General features: G+C 42.4%; 1 protein-coding gene across 1 annotated transcript in view; it reads left to right on the top strand.

The window, feature by feature from the left end:
* The window catches only part of LOC131483155 (S-adenosyl-L-methionine-dependent tRNA 4-demethylwyosine synthase TYW1-like), a 143,087-nt gene that overhangs the window by 100,027 nt on the left and 26,657 nt on the right, over positions 1-16,403 (top strand). Inside the window, exons 4-6 of the mRNA XM_058680489.1 lie at positions 3,679-3,783; positions 11,734-11,755; positions 15,898-15,951. Coding sequence (XP_058536472.1) covers positions 3,679-3,783; positions 11,734-11,755; positions 15,898-15,951 — 181 coding nt within the window. The remainder of the gene's footprint in view (positions 1-3,678; positions 3,784-11,733; positions 11,756-15,897; positions 15,952-16,403) is intronic.

Genomic DNA, 16,403 nt, shown 5'->3' with positions numbered 1-16,403 from the left:
GCAGGCAGGAAGTCACAAGGATAAGCTAATGCCCCCTCGCTATGATTGCTGGCCTATCAGATAGCGCTCCGTGGACCCACGGGCAGAATTGATTGGTGGAGAACGATATATAAGCAGCCTGCTTTCGGCAATAAACCTTTCTTTGATTTGTGTGTGTGTTTGTTCATGTGTGTGTGCCGGTCGCAGTGGCGGTTCCTGTTTTGTCCAGGCTCTCGAGATTCCTCGTCATTTTAGTGTCGCTGCCCAGCGACAAAGAACATAGTGGATATTCTTCTGTTAGTCTAAGTGGTTCTGCCTGTAGGTTTTTAACCACTAAATATGACATTAACTGATGCTTCAAGAACATTTGCCTTTACATTGAGAATATAGAATTTAACAAATTATTCTTTGGTTTATTTGTCTTTAAAAATTAGGGGTAGCAAATTATATCACATGCTTATGGATTTTTATCATGATTAATTGGTTTCTCTGTGCTGAGCTATTTATATGATACATTATATTTCTATGAAGCCTAGCCCTGAATCATCTTTGCATTCCTAAAATTTTTAAATGATTTATTTATTTATTTGTTTGTTTTTATTGGAAAGACAGATTTACAGAGAAGGAGAGACAGAGAGAAAAATCTTCTATCCTCCCCTCCCCACCCCCAGTTCATTCCCCAAGTAGCCGCAAGGGCTGGAGCTAAGCCAACTTGAAACCAGGAACCAGAAACTTCTTCTGGGTCTCCCACATGGGTGCAGGGTCCCAAGGCTTTGGATCATTCTCTGCTGCTTTCCCAGGCCACAAGCAGGGAGCTGGATGGGAAGTAGAGCAGCCAGGACATGAACCGGCGCATGCAAGTCCAGGACTTTAGCCACTGGGCTACCACACCGGGCCTTCATTCCTAGAATTTTTAACACGCTACTGAAATTTATTCCCTAAAATTTTTGTAAATTTTTTGCTTGAATTAGTGTATGCAGTTTTCCGCTCTTTTTGTTAAGTTTAGGCTTTGGGAACGTTCTAACTTCTCTTGCGTTGTGTATAACATTTTAAATATGTTAAAATACATTTGTGACTCAAGGGACAACTTGGATATTTATTTATTTTTTATTTTTTATTTTTGTGCATTCGCTATAGAGAAAAAGAATAGGGCCAGGGGAAGAGAGATTTCTTCCATCTGTCTGTTCATTCTCAAATGTCCACAAAGCTGAGGCTGGGATAGGCTAAAGCCAGGAGGTTGGAGTTCCATTCAAGTGTCCCTGCTGGGCGGCAACAAACCCAAGTGTTTAAATCATTTGCACCTGCTGCCTTCCAGGTGCACATCAGCAGTTAGCTGGACTGAAAGCAGAGGCAGTCACTCTGATGTGGGGTGAAGGTGCATATACCCCAAGTGGCAGCTACTCAGCAGGACACTATGCCTGTTTAAAATCAATTTATTTTGATTTTATTGTAATATTTATTATAAGGGCAAGGAATTGCAGACCCATTTGGGCCTCCAATTAGGATGGTGAGAGTCAGGATAGGGGGGAAGTTGGGAAGATTGTTTCCGTTTTCCTTACCGTGTTGTGGGGAAAAGTGTGCTGTTCCTTGCTGTAACACGATGGGTAACACTTGTGTTACACCGATATCAGTGTAACCCACGGATTGAAACAGTTGTTTGTTGTCACCTTTGAGGCTCCAGTGTGAGGAAGAATGTTCTGAGGGTGTTACCTGAGTGGTCTGGATTGTTCTGAGAAGTTATCAGCATGGCCTCTTTACACCAGAGGTGAGAAATTCTTCCTAAGCTTCTTTGTTGTCCTTGTCTACCTTAGTGTGCCCCAGTGCTTGTTGTAGAGCTTGCTCTGGAGTGTTGTTCAACCTGTGTTTCCTCCCCTCTTCTTCATCATCCCCTAACTTTTGATGAGGTACACGGAGTTTTCTGTTGGCTTAGGTGAGCTGGCTGTCTTGCCTTTTGTTTTTATCTGGGTATGTTCTCCATTCCTGCGTGAGGTTTAGCTGCTGAGGTGGCCTAGCCTGTGACATATGCTCCGGGGTTGGACCACATGTCTGTGTGATTTTTTTCCTAAGGTTGGGGATTGAGCACAGTAATTTAGTGGGGGAGCCCCTTAGGAACCTCACCTGAGAGGTTTATCCTTGCTCTTCTGTGTGCCAGCTGGTGCAGGGTTGGGTTCAACCTGCACCCTGTACCAGCCACAGTGCACACACCAGTGGATGCAATTGCTTGTTTGAAGCCCCTCAGTCCTTGCTCTCAATGTGAATCTGCAGGTGCGGTGGGTGCTGCAGCTTCACACAACCCAACCCAGTCTCTCACATACATGGCGAGTACTGTGGCCTAATCGGGGTGACCCTGTGATCCCCTAATGTGCCCACCCCCAGTCCCAGTTCTCCTATATGCTGATGGGTGCTCCAGCCTAGCTCAACCCAGCCTGCCCTCCCACCCCAACTCTTCGTGTGCCTGCATGTGTTGCTGCCTTGCAGGACATTCCCAAGGATTTCCTAACAGGGTCACTCCCAGTCCTGCTTCTCACGTATCAGTGCTGCAGATCAATGTGCCCCTACTGCCTGGCCCCAACACTCGCCAGAGGTGCTGCAGCCCAGCAGAGCATGACCTGTTCCCAGCCTTACACTATGCTTTGAAAGGGACTTTTGAATGCTGTTTACCAGTAAATCGTCTTGGAAAGCACCATCTATCAGTAGGAATGCCCAATACCCTTTATAAAAGATCTCTTTTTTTTTTTTTATTGAAGATCTCAGTGCTCCTTCATTTTATTAATTATGCAAATTTCCTCACACAGACAACAGTAAAAAAATTGCTATGATTTTGTTCATGTCTGCCTTCATATTGTGAGACGTGCTATGTAAGACATGATTTGGGCTACTGGGAGTATGGTGCAGACACTTGATGTATCATTGAGCACACCTAGCCAAATACCTGTCTCACAACCTTTGCCATGTTCTGGGGTTATGGGCAAGTCACAGGTCCTGCCTCCCACTCATGGGTAGGCTCTTAATATAAATTTTATAATTATTAATGCTTTGTCATCAGTAATGTTTTTCTGAGATTTTTCAGTAAATCTTTGAGTCTTTAATTATTTCTTTTGAGTCCTAGGCAGGAGCTATAGAGTCAAAGTATACAAGTATTTGTAAAGTTTAATGACAGCTGACTAATTGCTTTTCTGAAAGCTATTAGTTCTTGGTACATAGTAAATAAAGGGCAATGTTGACAGCCCCAAAATGCACCTTTTCTGCCATCAAGAAATGCCAGGATATCACTGAATAATGAGAAAAAGGAAAGGGGACAAGAGTAATTAATAATTCTTGTGATTGCCAACTTGAGGGTTATTACCTGAATGCCTAAAGCTTTGTTGATATAATTTTCCATAGGCTCAAACTCTTTGGACAATTTACTATTTCTTCCTAAATTAAATTCACTGTGAATGCATCAAGAAATCTGTGGGTACTTAACCTAGTCTTGGGGATGGGGTGAGGTAGAGAAGAGAGATAGAGGCCTCCAAGAGTGTTACTTCATTGTGGATACTTTTCATCTTTCTCCAAATCAAGACCAATTTGCAGATATTCATGATAGCCTCAACCTGATCTGCGCTCTCTGTGGGTTGAAAATGTCTGAGCATCCTCCTTCTAAAGAAGGCTAGATATCCCACCAAGGTAAGACAAAGCTGGGCTCTCTTTCATAAACAGTGGACTGTGTACCGACTAACATCAGAGAAGGCCTGGAATGTGGATGAGCTGCAGGCGTATGCTGAGCTTGTGAGCCTGGGGAATCCTGACTTCATCGAAGTGAAGGTAAGCCATGGCCAGCTACACATGGCACCCTGTGCTTTCTTTGATGGCAGCCATGGAGTTAATTTAGAACTTTAAATGCAGTCCCAACATTGTATACTTTTCACTCAGCAATGAACTGGGAGAACTGGGAGATCCTTTGCAGTACACTAATACAGTCTTGCTCTTAGTGAACATGCATTTTATTCTGAGGTGTGTGACAATGCAAAGCAAATAATTAAGAACTGTACAGTGGGGCAGGCGTTGCCACAGAGAATTAAACCACCGCTTGTTGTGACCAAATCCATTAGCAGAGTTCCTGGGATGGAGTCCTACCTCTTCTGCCAATCTAGCTCCCTGCTACTGTGCCTGGGAGGGAGAAAATGATGGCCCAAGTACTGGGTTCCTGCCAGTACAGGGGAGATGTGGATGGAGCTCCTAGTTCCTGGGTTTGGCCTGGTCTAACTCTTAGCTGTTGTAAATATTTGAGACATGAAGAAGTGGATGGAAAAATCTATCTCTTTCTCTCTTCCTACCCCCCTCTTTACCCCGTCACTCTGGATTTAATAATCTTTAGGAAAACCATGCAGTAACATAAATATGCTGAGACTTCTAAAAAGTGTTGTGAATAATCCGTTGTCTTTTCAGCTTTTATTGCGAAAAATTTCAAATATACTCTGAAATTGAATGACTAGCCTAATTAGCCTCCATCTGTCACTCACGTGACCAGTTTTGTTTCAACAGTATCCATATCCATTTTCTGGGCTTTTAAACCCGAAGCAAATCTGCAACATTGAGCCACTCCTATTTCAGGATAAATCTCTAGGAGGCGTCTCATTTTAGATGGTTCGGAGCACTAGGCTCACACTGAAAATGTTTAATTACTAGGGCATAGAGGCTTCACATTTTACTAGCTTTTTTTTTTTCAACAGTATCTCTGAATCAAAATCAAAATTTAAGGGACAAACACTGTACTTGTATTATCTCTTCATCAAATTTCTTTTATTGTATCAATTCTTCTTTCCTGCGTTGCCCTACCTTGTCATTGATTTGGTTGAAGAAAACAAATCTTTTATTCTGGCTCATTTCCATGTACACATTATTTAGACTTACCCAGCTGCTTGTTGCTCTGTCCCTTGTACCTGACCCAGCAGGCGGTTAGCTCAGGGGAAGATTGATGGAAACAAGGTGGTGGTGTGTGTTTGTATTTCAAGACTGTATCTTCAGCAGTATTGTACTGAACTTTGATCTGTTTCCTATTCTTGCCAGAGTCCTGCCAGAGTTTCTTTGGGGGTAGATCCCTGTGTGTTGATTGCTGAGCCAAAGGGTAAGACTACACATACATTGTTTTGGCAAATGTTGCGGTTGCCTGCTTAGAAAACCTTTTCTGAGGAGTTGACTTTAAAATTTTTGAAATACTTAGGAAACTAATCCTTAAGTATTGAGAAGGAGTCCAGTACGCAGGTGCTTGAGGTAAGAACATTCTAGGCAGGTGGCACAGCTGCTGTCCAGAGGTCCTCTGTGATACTCATGGGCAGTGAAGTTGGTTAGGATAATAAGCTGAATCACAGAAGTGGGCTGGGGTCAGACTTTACTAGGGTTTTCAAGCAAAGATAAGGGAGTTTGGTTTTAGTCTGAGTTTAGTGGTAAACCTTTTTAATACTTAGGGAAAGATTTTAATACTAGGAAAAGATTTCCGGTTCTGGAGTGATGTGATCTGATTTATGATCTTACAAGATTGCCTGCTGCAGTGTCACAAACGGATTCTATAACAGCAGTGGAAGCCAGGAGACCTCTTCGAAATTCTTGCTTATTCGAAGCCAGAGATGCCACTTTGGGGAAGTTCAATGGTGATGTAAGGAGAGAACAGGTGTACCGAGGATAGCTTTGTAAGTTGAATCAACAGGATTTAATCTTAGATTAAATGCATGGGGTGAAACGAAGAAGAATTGAAGTTAGCACCTTTGGTTTTGGATTCAGTGATGGTGTGTGGTATAGGACAGTTTCCTGTGACGGACACAACCAGTCGGTAGGGGGAGGTAAATTTAAGGGGGAAATTGTGTGAGTTCCCTGTGACATTCGAAATGTCTTAAATATCAGAGTGGAGGTTCCATTGGCCTAGAGTTTGGGGGATAAAACAGTGCTGGGAAAGGTAATTTGAAAGTCATCAACATAGGTGGCGTTTAAAGTTGTGCAGTGTCAAGAAGCACTTACGTAGTCGTGGCCGAGTGGTTAAGGCGATGGGCTAGAAATCCATTGGGGTTTCCCCTCACAGGTTCGAATCCTGCGACTAAGGTGCTTTCCTTTGTATAAGATGCTGGACTCTATGTTTGGTATACACTTGCAATGGGGGAATCTCAACTGAACTTGAGCTGTGGTTATGCAACAAGGTGGAGGAATTCACCATGGTGGGAGGGTTTGGGGAGGGGTGGGGAGAACCCAAGTATCTATGTAACTGTGTCACATAATACAATGTAATTAATGAAGTTAAATAATAAATAATTAAAAAAAATTGAAATGTCAATGAGCAAATTAAAAAAAAAAAAAAAAAAGAAGCAAGCAGCTTGTGGCCAGTGTTTGGGCATAGCAGATAAAGTCACTGCCTGCAAGTACAGCATCTCACATGGGAACCTGTTTGCATCCTGGCTGCTCCACTTGCAATCCAATCCTCTGCTAATGGCCTGATGATTCATGTGCTTGGGCATCTAACCCATGTGGGAGCCCTGAAAGAAGCTGCAGGCTCCTGGCTTGGCCTGGCCTGGCCCAGTACTGGCTATTATGGGTATCTGAGGAATGAACCAGCAGATGCAAGATGTCTCTGTCTCTTCCCCTCTGCTTGTAACTTTTATTTTCCAACAAATAAACAAATCTCAAAAAAAAAAAAAATAGAGTCAATCGAATTATTTTCACAAAAGTGAGTGTTCACATTCTTTAAGTTTTTTTAATTTTTATTTTTCAAGATAGAGTTCCATAGGTTCCGAGGTTTCCCCTCCTACTCTCCTTACTCCCCCCAATCACCTGATTTCCCCTATATTATTATAGTAGTATAGTCCTTTAGCATCAGTCACAAGTCCACCTGTCTTCTATTTCAGTGTATCATGACATTGTAGGTATAGACAATGGTTGAAAGTACAGCATCCAGTTGTCAAGACACATTTAGCAGTTGCTTTGGGAATCCATGTTTGATTTGGGAGTAGAGATGCATACTGCAATGTATCTTCACTTCTCAGCACGCTAATCTCCCTTATACAGTCCCTGTAGATGCTATAAATGCATGCATGTTTACCAGTGTATCTATTGATATTGTATTATATATGAAGGTTACCTTATATCAGAGAGAACATACAATACTTGTCCTTTGGGGATTGGTTTATTCCACTGAGCATAATGGTCTCTAGTTGGGATTGGGACCATTTTGCTGCAAATGGTAGAATTTCATTCTTTTTAGTGTCTGAGTTGTATTCCATATAGTAAATGTACCAGTTTCTTTATCCATTTCTTTTGGCAGGCATCTTATTGTTGTTTCTGTATGTTTGTTATTTCACAAAGTACTGCTGTAAATATAGGGCATTTTCTCATACACAGATTTCGTTTCCTTTGGATATATTCCCAGAAGTGGGATAGCTACATCACATAGCAGGTCAATTTTCAGTTGTCTTAGCAGTTTCCATACTGTCTTCCAAAGAGATAGTACAAGCCTACATTCCCACCAACAGTGGAGCAAGGTAGCTTTTTCCCACATCAACACCAGCGGGTGTTGTTAGTAGAACACTGAATTGTGGAACATGACCTCCGACATGACCAGAAGGTCTAAGGGAATACACGTTGAACATGACTTCTGACATTACTGGAAGGGCCCCTGTCTGCTCTGAACGTAGGCCAGTCTCACTGGAGTTAGATGAAACCTCAATGAAATGAAGAGTGCTTCCTATGTTTCCCTATGATAGTTTGGTGATTTTTGGGTGCAGATTTAGGTCCTTGGTCCAATTAGAGCTGATTTTTGTATGAGGTGATAGGTGGGTTCTTGCTTCTTATTTCTTACCTATATAGGCTGCCATCCAATTGTCCCAACAGCATTTGGGACCAAGCTTTTTCCCCGGATTATTTCAAGTTCTGTTGTCAAAGGTTAGTTAGCTACACATGTGTGCATGTGTGGGCTCCCTTCTGGGTTTTGTGTTCTGTTCCATCGATCTTCCGTTTTTGTACCAGTACCAGACTGTTTTGATGACCACTGCCCTGTAATATGTCTTGAGGTCTGCAATTGCGATTCCTTCAGCTTGATTTTTATTCTTCAGGATAGCTTTCGCTATTTCTGGTCTCTTGGGTTTCCAGATTAATTTTCCCACCATCTTTTCCACTTCTGAGAAGAATGTTGCTAAGATTTTGTATGAGATGGCATTGAACATGTATGTTACTTTCAGTAATATGAACATTCTGATGATGTTGATCCTGCCAATCCACGAATATGGTAAATTTCTCCATCTTTTAATAAACATTGGAGGTCTCTACCTTCTATTTCTTTTTTTAATGTTTTGTAATTTTCATCAGAGAGGTTTTATGAGTCTCTGGTTAGATTATTCTGAGGTATTTAAGATTCTTCTTGACGGCTGCCCAGGGTGCTGGAGGTGAGAGGCTGGGTTCATTCCAGACCCTGGCTGTTGCTCAGGCTTCAGGCCAGAGCAGGGAGGGGCTTCAGGAGCCAGTTACATCACTGGCCTGGCAGGATTCCAGCCGACCAATGACACACCTGAACAGATGTTCCTTGCCTAACTAGGGCAAAGACAGCCCCTCTGCCAGCCCCTGTCCCCAGAGGGGTATAACACTCCCTGACATGTCTTTCGGCCCACCCTTATTGCTTCCTCCTTCTTCCCTCCACGCTGCATGAAGACGTCCCAGGAGTGGATTTTCCAAGAAAGCTTCCATTACAACTTTGGAGAACTTGTTGATATTGTGGAGGATTGGGGTGGGTTCTTGGAATATCTGGTAGAATTCAGCAGTGAGGCCATCTGGTCCAGGGCTTTTCTTTCTTGGGAGGGGTTTAATTACTTATTCAATCTTCATCCAGACTATATGACTATTTAAAGATTAACCTCATGATTCAATTTGGGTAGGTTGTATATGTCCAAAAAAAATCAATTTCTTCTAGGTCTTCTGATTTTTTGGTGTAGAGTTGCTTGTAATAGTTCTTGATTACTTTATGTATGTCTGAGGTATCCACTGTTCTATTTCTTGATTCATCTCTGATTCCATTAACTTCCCCCCTTTTTTCATTAGTTGGGTTAGTGGGGGAAATCTCTTTTTTTGATTTTCTCAAAGAATCTGCTCTTTGATTCATTGACCTTATGATTGTTCTTTTGGTCTGTGTTTGATTTCTTTCCTTCATTATTTTGGTTATTGTTTTTTCATGCTGATCTTCGGATGGTTTTGCTTTTGTTTCTCTAGCCTCTTCAGACCTATGGTGTGGGGCTCAGGGGCCAAGAGGTCACTAAGTCAGTAAGATGGCGACTAGCAGTCAAGGTCACTGGCGAGCAAGATGGCGGTCAAGGACAGAGCCCTGGGCATGAGCTAGGGCAGGGGTCTCACACATTGTTCCAAAAAAAGACTGATTGGCCGGGGCCATTTCGCTCACCTACCCCAGCCTATGGGAGGTGGCTTCCGCAGTGCTGCTCCTAGTAATTGACTCCTAGTTTCTCCCCTCCTGGAATTCCTGAAATTCCCGGCCTGAGGCTATCCCTTACCCTATATAAGGAATTGAATTTCCCCAATAAATCGGAACTGCTTAGACAGAACCCCTGTCTGTTTGTTCGTCTCTCGCGGGCCGGGAGGCTGGGTGGCAGGCAGCAAGCTCACCCCTTCTGGCAATGGGGTACTAGAGGAATCTGTGGGGAAGAACCCATTTATTTATTGTTTTTCAGATTTTTTTGACATAAGCATTCGTTGAAATGAACTCTTCTCTTAGCACTGCCTTGTCTGTATCCCTTAAATTTTGATATGTTGTATTGATGCCCTCTTTGGTTTGAAGCAATTTTTAAATTTCCCCTTTTATTTCTTCATATTGTTCAGCATATTGTTCAGTCTCCAACTGTTAACATATCTTCTTGGGTAATATCACTTGTTGGTGTCCAGTCTCATTCCATGATGGTCTGAGAAGGTGCGTGGTGTAATTTTGATACAATTTGCTGAGGCTTGTTTTATGACCTATATTATGATCAATCCAGGAGAATGCCCCATATAATTAGGGGAAAAATGTATATTTCATGTCTGTAGGATTGAAGGTTCTGTAGATATCAAGTAAGTGTGTTTGTTCTGTTGTCTGGGACAATGTAATTCATTGAGCCAGAAGTGAGTTCTTCCCTGGCTTAGCGTATTCACAGCTCACTATCATCCTAACTCCCATATAGCCTTTGCCTCAGCATACAAAAATAATGCCCGATGTGGCATGGATGGAGGTCTGGGCTGTGAAATCCATTTTGTTCCTGCACCTGTCTGCTTGGGCTCTGCCACTTCGCTTCTGCTCAGGGTTGGATTAAACAAAACAAAACAGCAGGACGGGCAATTCCATGGCTGGGTTTAACTCCTGAGTTCCCAGCTAACCACCCTTCCCACCTGGCCTCTGCTGGATCTCTGGTTTGCACTAAGGTATCTGGTCAGTGCAGCTCTACTCTGCTGTGTCTGTTGCCTCCCCTTGTCCACCAGTCTCCAGCATCCCCTGCCACTGTCCTGTCCTCTCCTATTTCTTGAGAGTTTCTCCGCTTCACCTCGACTAATCCTTCTCTGCCTGTTCTGAGAGTTCACAAATTTGAAGTGATGAGGAAATGGACTTTGTCTCCAAAAGCCAGCTGCACATGGTTTAGTGTGTATGTTTGAATATGTATGTTCTATGCATCACATCAGCTATGTAGGAAATTCAACTGTCCATGTAGCTGTGCTCTGGAGGGCTGGGAACCAGGGAGCAGATGAAATACCGCTTTTTAAGTGTGTCTCATTTTATCTCAGGTCAGGTCAAAGGCACTCTTTTCTCTTGAAATTGCTGTTAATTTCAAAAGCTTTTCTTGGCATGAACTATAATGATACAAAGATATGCCCTGCATTTGGAAATACATGTGCCAGCTTAAGAAAGAAAACTCTGCCAACCTCAGAGTCTTCAGAGATTAGATGTTTTAATTTACAGCTTTGCTATTAAAGAATGCTGGCTCAAATTACATTGCAGTAAAACCTCTATTATTGAAACACAACTTGGCTGGATCACACAATCACCTTTCTCCCCTTGTTTTTCTTTTTCCCTTTCTTTACTTCTCTTCTCCCCTCCCTTCTTTCCTTTTTTCACAATCATGTTTCCATTATATTTTATCTTCTGAAAAAAAAGTGTGTGCTGTTTATTTCGGCAAACTGCTAATATCATTAGGATGTCTTAACTAAAATTGTATAATGACATAATTTTTTTTTCAAACAAGGGCCCTATCTTACTTTAAAAATATATGAATTAATTAATTTAAAAGGTAGAATTAGAGAGAGAGGAAGAACCAGAGAGAAACAGGGATCTTTCGTTTACTCATTCACTCCTAAAATGACCACATGACCAGAACTAAGCCATGCTGAAGCCAGGTACTTCAACCTGGTCTCCCTCATGGGTGCTGGAACACAAGCACTCAAGCCAGGTGGAAGCTTTAACCATTATGCCACAATAGCAGCACTTGCCCCCTTCCTCCTTTTTAAAAATAGTAGTCAAAGAGAGAGAGAGAGAGTTTTCTGTCTGCTGGTTCACTCTAAATCCCTGCAACAGCCAGAAGTGGACCTAACTGAAGCCAGGATCCAGAAACTCATTCTAGGTTTCCCATGGAGTGGCAGGGACCCAGGTACTTGAACCATCTATCTGTTGCCTCCTAGTCACACATGAGTGGTAAGATAGAGGCAGGATCAGCGCTGGAACACAAACCCAGGTACTCCCACATGGGATGTGAGTGTCTTAAGCAGGCTGTTACCCACTGCACCAAATGCTGACTCTACTTCACTGTTTTATTTTCGATAAGTTTATGGGAAAGGCAAGGCGATAGAAAGGTAGAGACAAGCAGAGAAAGAAATCTTCTTTCTGCTGGTTCACTCTCCAGATGGCTGCACCCAGGATGGACCGGGTGAAGACCAGAACCTGGAACTCTATCCACATCTCCCAAACATGTGGCAGGAGCCTAAGCACTTGGGCCATCAGCTGCTACTTTGTTAGGCACATTAGCAAGTGCTGGGTTAGAAGCCAAGCAACAGGAACTTGAACCATCTCCATCATGAAATACTGGTGTTGCGAGCACCTACTTAACCTGCCGTGCCACAAAATGAGCCATGAGTTTACCATTTTATCTCCACATTCAACGATAGATTTGAGTTCTCTCCATGTAGCAAGCGCTTATCAAAATACTGGGGATATATTTGATATGGACATACTATTTGGGAAATTAATATCTTGTTGACTAAGTAGAATCTACAAAAGTTAAATGAACTTCTTCAGGAACTTGATAATTAAAACTTATCAGAGAGATATAAGAGCTAAGCGCATTTTTTTAAAGATTTATTCATTTTATTACAGCCAGATATACAAGAGGAGGAGAGACAGAGAGGAAGATCTTCCGTCCGATGATTCACTCCCCAAGTGAGCCGCAACAGGCCGATGCGTGTCGATCCGATGCCGGGAACCTGGAACCTCTTCCGGGTCTCCCACACGGGTGCAGTGTCCCAATGCATTGGGCCGTCCTCGACTGCTTTCCCAGGCCACAAGCAGGGAGCTGGATGGGAAGTGGAGCTGCTGGGATTAGAACCGGCGCCCATATGGGATCCTGGGGCTTTCAAGGCGAGGACTTTAGCTGCTAGGCCATGCCGCCGGGCCCGTAAGCACATTTTTTTAAAAAAAAAAAGTGTTAGTGGTGAACTGTAACAGATAATGGTTTGCGTTCTATGATCCGGTTAGGAATAGTCATGATCAAATTGTTGTTGTACAAGACCTGAAGGGACACATCCTACCGTACATCACATCCTTGCCCTTTGGAGGGTTAGGACACGTGGCTTGTTAATTTCACCTCTACTTTGGATAGCAAGTTAATGAGGTGTCTTCCGTTTAAGTTGCAGTAGCAAAAAGGGGATATCTACAGAATATACACTATTAAGAGACAAAGTAATTATGGAATAATGGCTGTGATTTAGTTACATTTTCAACTATATGCTCAGATATGCTTCAATAAGAAAAATATGGAAGAATACATGCCAGCTTATTAGCAGTGTTCTGTTTGGGATAAGGGGAAGAAAAGTCTTGCGAATTTTACTTTTCATAGTTTCATACTGTATGAATTACTATCATGAGCATGCCTAACTTTTGCAACTTAAAAATCTGAAATTACTCAGTAACTAGAGAACTGTTTTCTTGTTCAATGGGATTAAACTAATTAAGGTCGGAAAAGGCATCTTTTTCTTTTGTCTTATTTAACTAAAGTTTAAATCACTAAAGTGAGGTTTAAAAAGTAATAAGTCTCGTTCAACAACATTTGATGGGAACTAGAATCTGGTAGGCTCAAATAGCCTCAAATGCCCCCCCACATCAAACACTCAGAAGATAACTAACCTGAAGGCTCTGTAAGGGAACCAGTGGGGACCAGAAGAGAAGAAATGTGACTGTCCTGGTGGATTCCGTAGTCCTTTGACTTAAAGGATGGAGTGAGACTAGGTAACTCACTAAGGCAGAAGAGCACTCCTTGCCTGTACTGTTGGTGAAAAAGCAGCCACCCTAGGGTCAGATGGGTTTGAAGATCAAAACCGATGGAGTCTCAAGGTCATCTAAATGTTCCCACAGTGTGAAATGGATATGCCCTTGGCCTTTAGCTAGTGACTCGCCCTGGGCCCCCTGCAGAATACAATGCCGCCACACTTGCTTGTGTGTGTGTTGAAAATATTATTTAAAATGACCAAATTCGGGCCCGGCGGCATGGCCTAGCGGCTAAAGTCCTCGCCTTGAAAGCCCCAGGATCCCATATGGGCGCTGGTTCTAATCCCGGCGGCTCCACTTCCCATCCAGCTCCCTGCTTGTGGCCTGGGAAAGCAGTCGAGGACGGCCCAATGCATTGGGACACTGCACCCGCGTGGGAGACCCGGAAGAGGTTCCAGGTTCCCGGCATCGGATCGGCACGCATCGGCCTGTTGCGGCTCACTTGGGGAGTGAATCATCGGACAGAAGATCTTCCTCTCTGTCTCTCCTCCTCTGTGTATATCTGGCTGTAATAAAATGAATAAATCTTTAAAAAAAATGACCAAATTCATTTTGAACAAGGTTTCCCAGAAGTGCTAGGGATCTTCTAGAACTTCATGGAAAAATTGTATTGTGAAAAATTATGCAGACTCCATTTTTTTTTTGTTTCAAAATAAGCCTTTAAATGCCATTTTCCAAAAAAAATAAAATTGTCTTCTCATTTGTGTACTTCCTATCCAACTTCTTGTTATCATTTTGTCTTCCAGCACTAACTTTGTTGGCTTAGGAAATCCTGTCTTAACAGTTTATATTTTCATGTTATTGGTGAACCGAAAGAAGAAAGTCATCCTAACTTTGGTCATTTGCATGGTAGTTACAGCCATAAGTCAAGAGAGATGTCAAGTCAGTTGTGCATGTGGGATTCCCATCAGGGCCTATTGTTGCCTTTAGCATTTCTTCTGGATGTGGTGTGGAGGGGAAGGATGAGTCTTGGTCTGTGCACACTGGAGTCCCATACGGGACTTTACTTTGTTTACTTTGCAGCTAAAATGTACCGAAATAGGACTGGCATTGTATCAGAATCGCCACTTGGGACACTGCATCCTGTATCAGAGTGTGTGGATCGTGTCCTGCCTCCCTCTGTGATCCAGCTTCCTGCCAGTGTGCACCCTGATACCACATGGAGACTCAGATGAGGTTCCTGGCTCCCAGCAACCAGCTCCCAGCTTCACCTTGCCCCAGCCTTACCTGTTGCAGGTATATGGAGTAAACCAAAGGTTAGAAGATGTTTTACTCTGTTACTCTACCTTTCAGATACATTAAAATAGACAAATAAATGGTAGTAGCTATTCCTTTAAAATATCGACATAATATAGAATGAGTTATTTACCCTTTTTTATCCTAAATGTCCTCAATATTAAAATCAGAATTTGTCTAAGAATTCGATGAGGTAGCATATGCCTAAATTCAGTAAACGTCTAGATGACTTTCTGTTAAGCACATTTATTTAAACCAAATCAGTCGAAGCTATTTCTTGATTATGTTTCATTTTTCTCATAGCCAGTCTTGTAGGATATTTTTCTTTTATAGTTCTCGTGAATTAACATATTTTAGCTGCATTATTCTTAAAATAGGCTTTTCTTTGTTAGTCTGAGAACCTTATTTCTCATTATTTTCTTGCTTTGTGAAAATGTGTTTTGTATTATAGACATCTGCCTCATTGAAATTTTTATAATGCAATCCATTTGTAAATGAAAAACTACATATTCTCTGCCTGGAACTGTACCTTGAGAATAGTGACTGCTTAGTCATCATTGATTGAAAGCTACTTGCTGCCAGCACCATTACATCTAAGGAGCTCCATGTTCACAAAACATAATTCGCAAAGTAGTTGTCTTAGCATAGCTTCACTCTGTTCTCACAAAGGTAATGAGTGTGATCATTTGTGTATTTACATATAGCACGATTCAGATGTGAATTGATACGAGGTCTGCATCACATAGCTGAGAGCCTGGGGTTGAGTCCCTGCTCTACTCCTGATTTCAGCTTCCTGCTAATGTGTACTCAAGATGCCATTAGATGACGGTGCAAGTAGTCGGGACCCTGACACCCTGGAAGCCTGATTTGAGTCCACAACTCTCAACTTCGTCTTCAGCAGGTCACTGAGAGCATTTGAGAAGTAAGCCAGATGGTCAAAGGGAGCTCTCTCTCTCTCTCTCTCTCTCTCTCTCTCTCTCTTTGTCTTTCAAACAAGCCAAAAGAACTAGAGAAATTAGGAGTAGAAAAACAGTCATTGGAACAGAATTTCACCCTCGATTTATGAAGTTCAATGTCTTAGGAGAATGAATGACTTGATGTTTCATTCATTCAGTGTAGATTGGGTGGGAGTTCAGAGGTGCCCCATCCACTAAGAGTTAGTGCTTCAAATACATCCTTGACCATTTCTCATATATCATATCACAGGACACATGAAAACATTGGGCTAGGATCGAGTAGGATTACTGAACAGTTAAAAGGACGAGGGGACTTCAGCCAATTGAGGACAGCATGCTGAGTGGGTGATCTGATTTAAGTGATTTGTGTTTTTGGACAAAGTTACATGTTCATGAATGGTTCACAGGTCATTGTTAGACCAGACCACAGGTGGAGGGAAGGAGAGCCCCATGAGCCATGCTTAGAAGCAAGGACAGCCTGTGGGGAACTCCTGAAGCATTTTTAGGTTTAAATGAGTGACCTACAACATTTTAGGTATAATGCTTTAAAAAAAATTACAAAGTCCATATTTCTTTCCTCATCAAACTATAGAATACAAAAACATTATTGGGAGTCTTTTGACACTTGAACAAGACTCTCAAGTACTCAGACTATTGAAGTACTCTTCTCCCTAAAGGCTGTGACTCCCAAAGCAGGTAGCTAGAGA

Source organism: Ochotona princeps, chromosome 24, assembly GCF_030435755.1.
Source record: "Ochotona princeps isolate mOchPri1 chromosome 24, mOchPri1.hap1, whole genome shotgun sequence".
Classification (NCBI taxonomy): domain Eukaryota; kingdom Metazoa; phylum Chordata; class Mammalia; order Lagomorpha; family Ochotonidae; genus Ochotona; species Ochotona princeps.
Note: the sequence above shows the minus strand (reverse complement) of the source record. Positions and strands in the feature narration are given on the sequence as shown.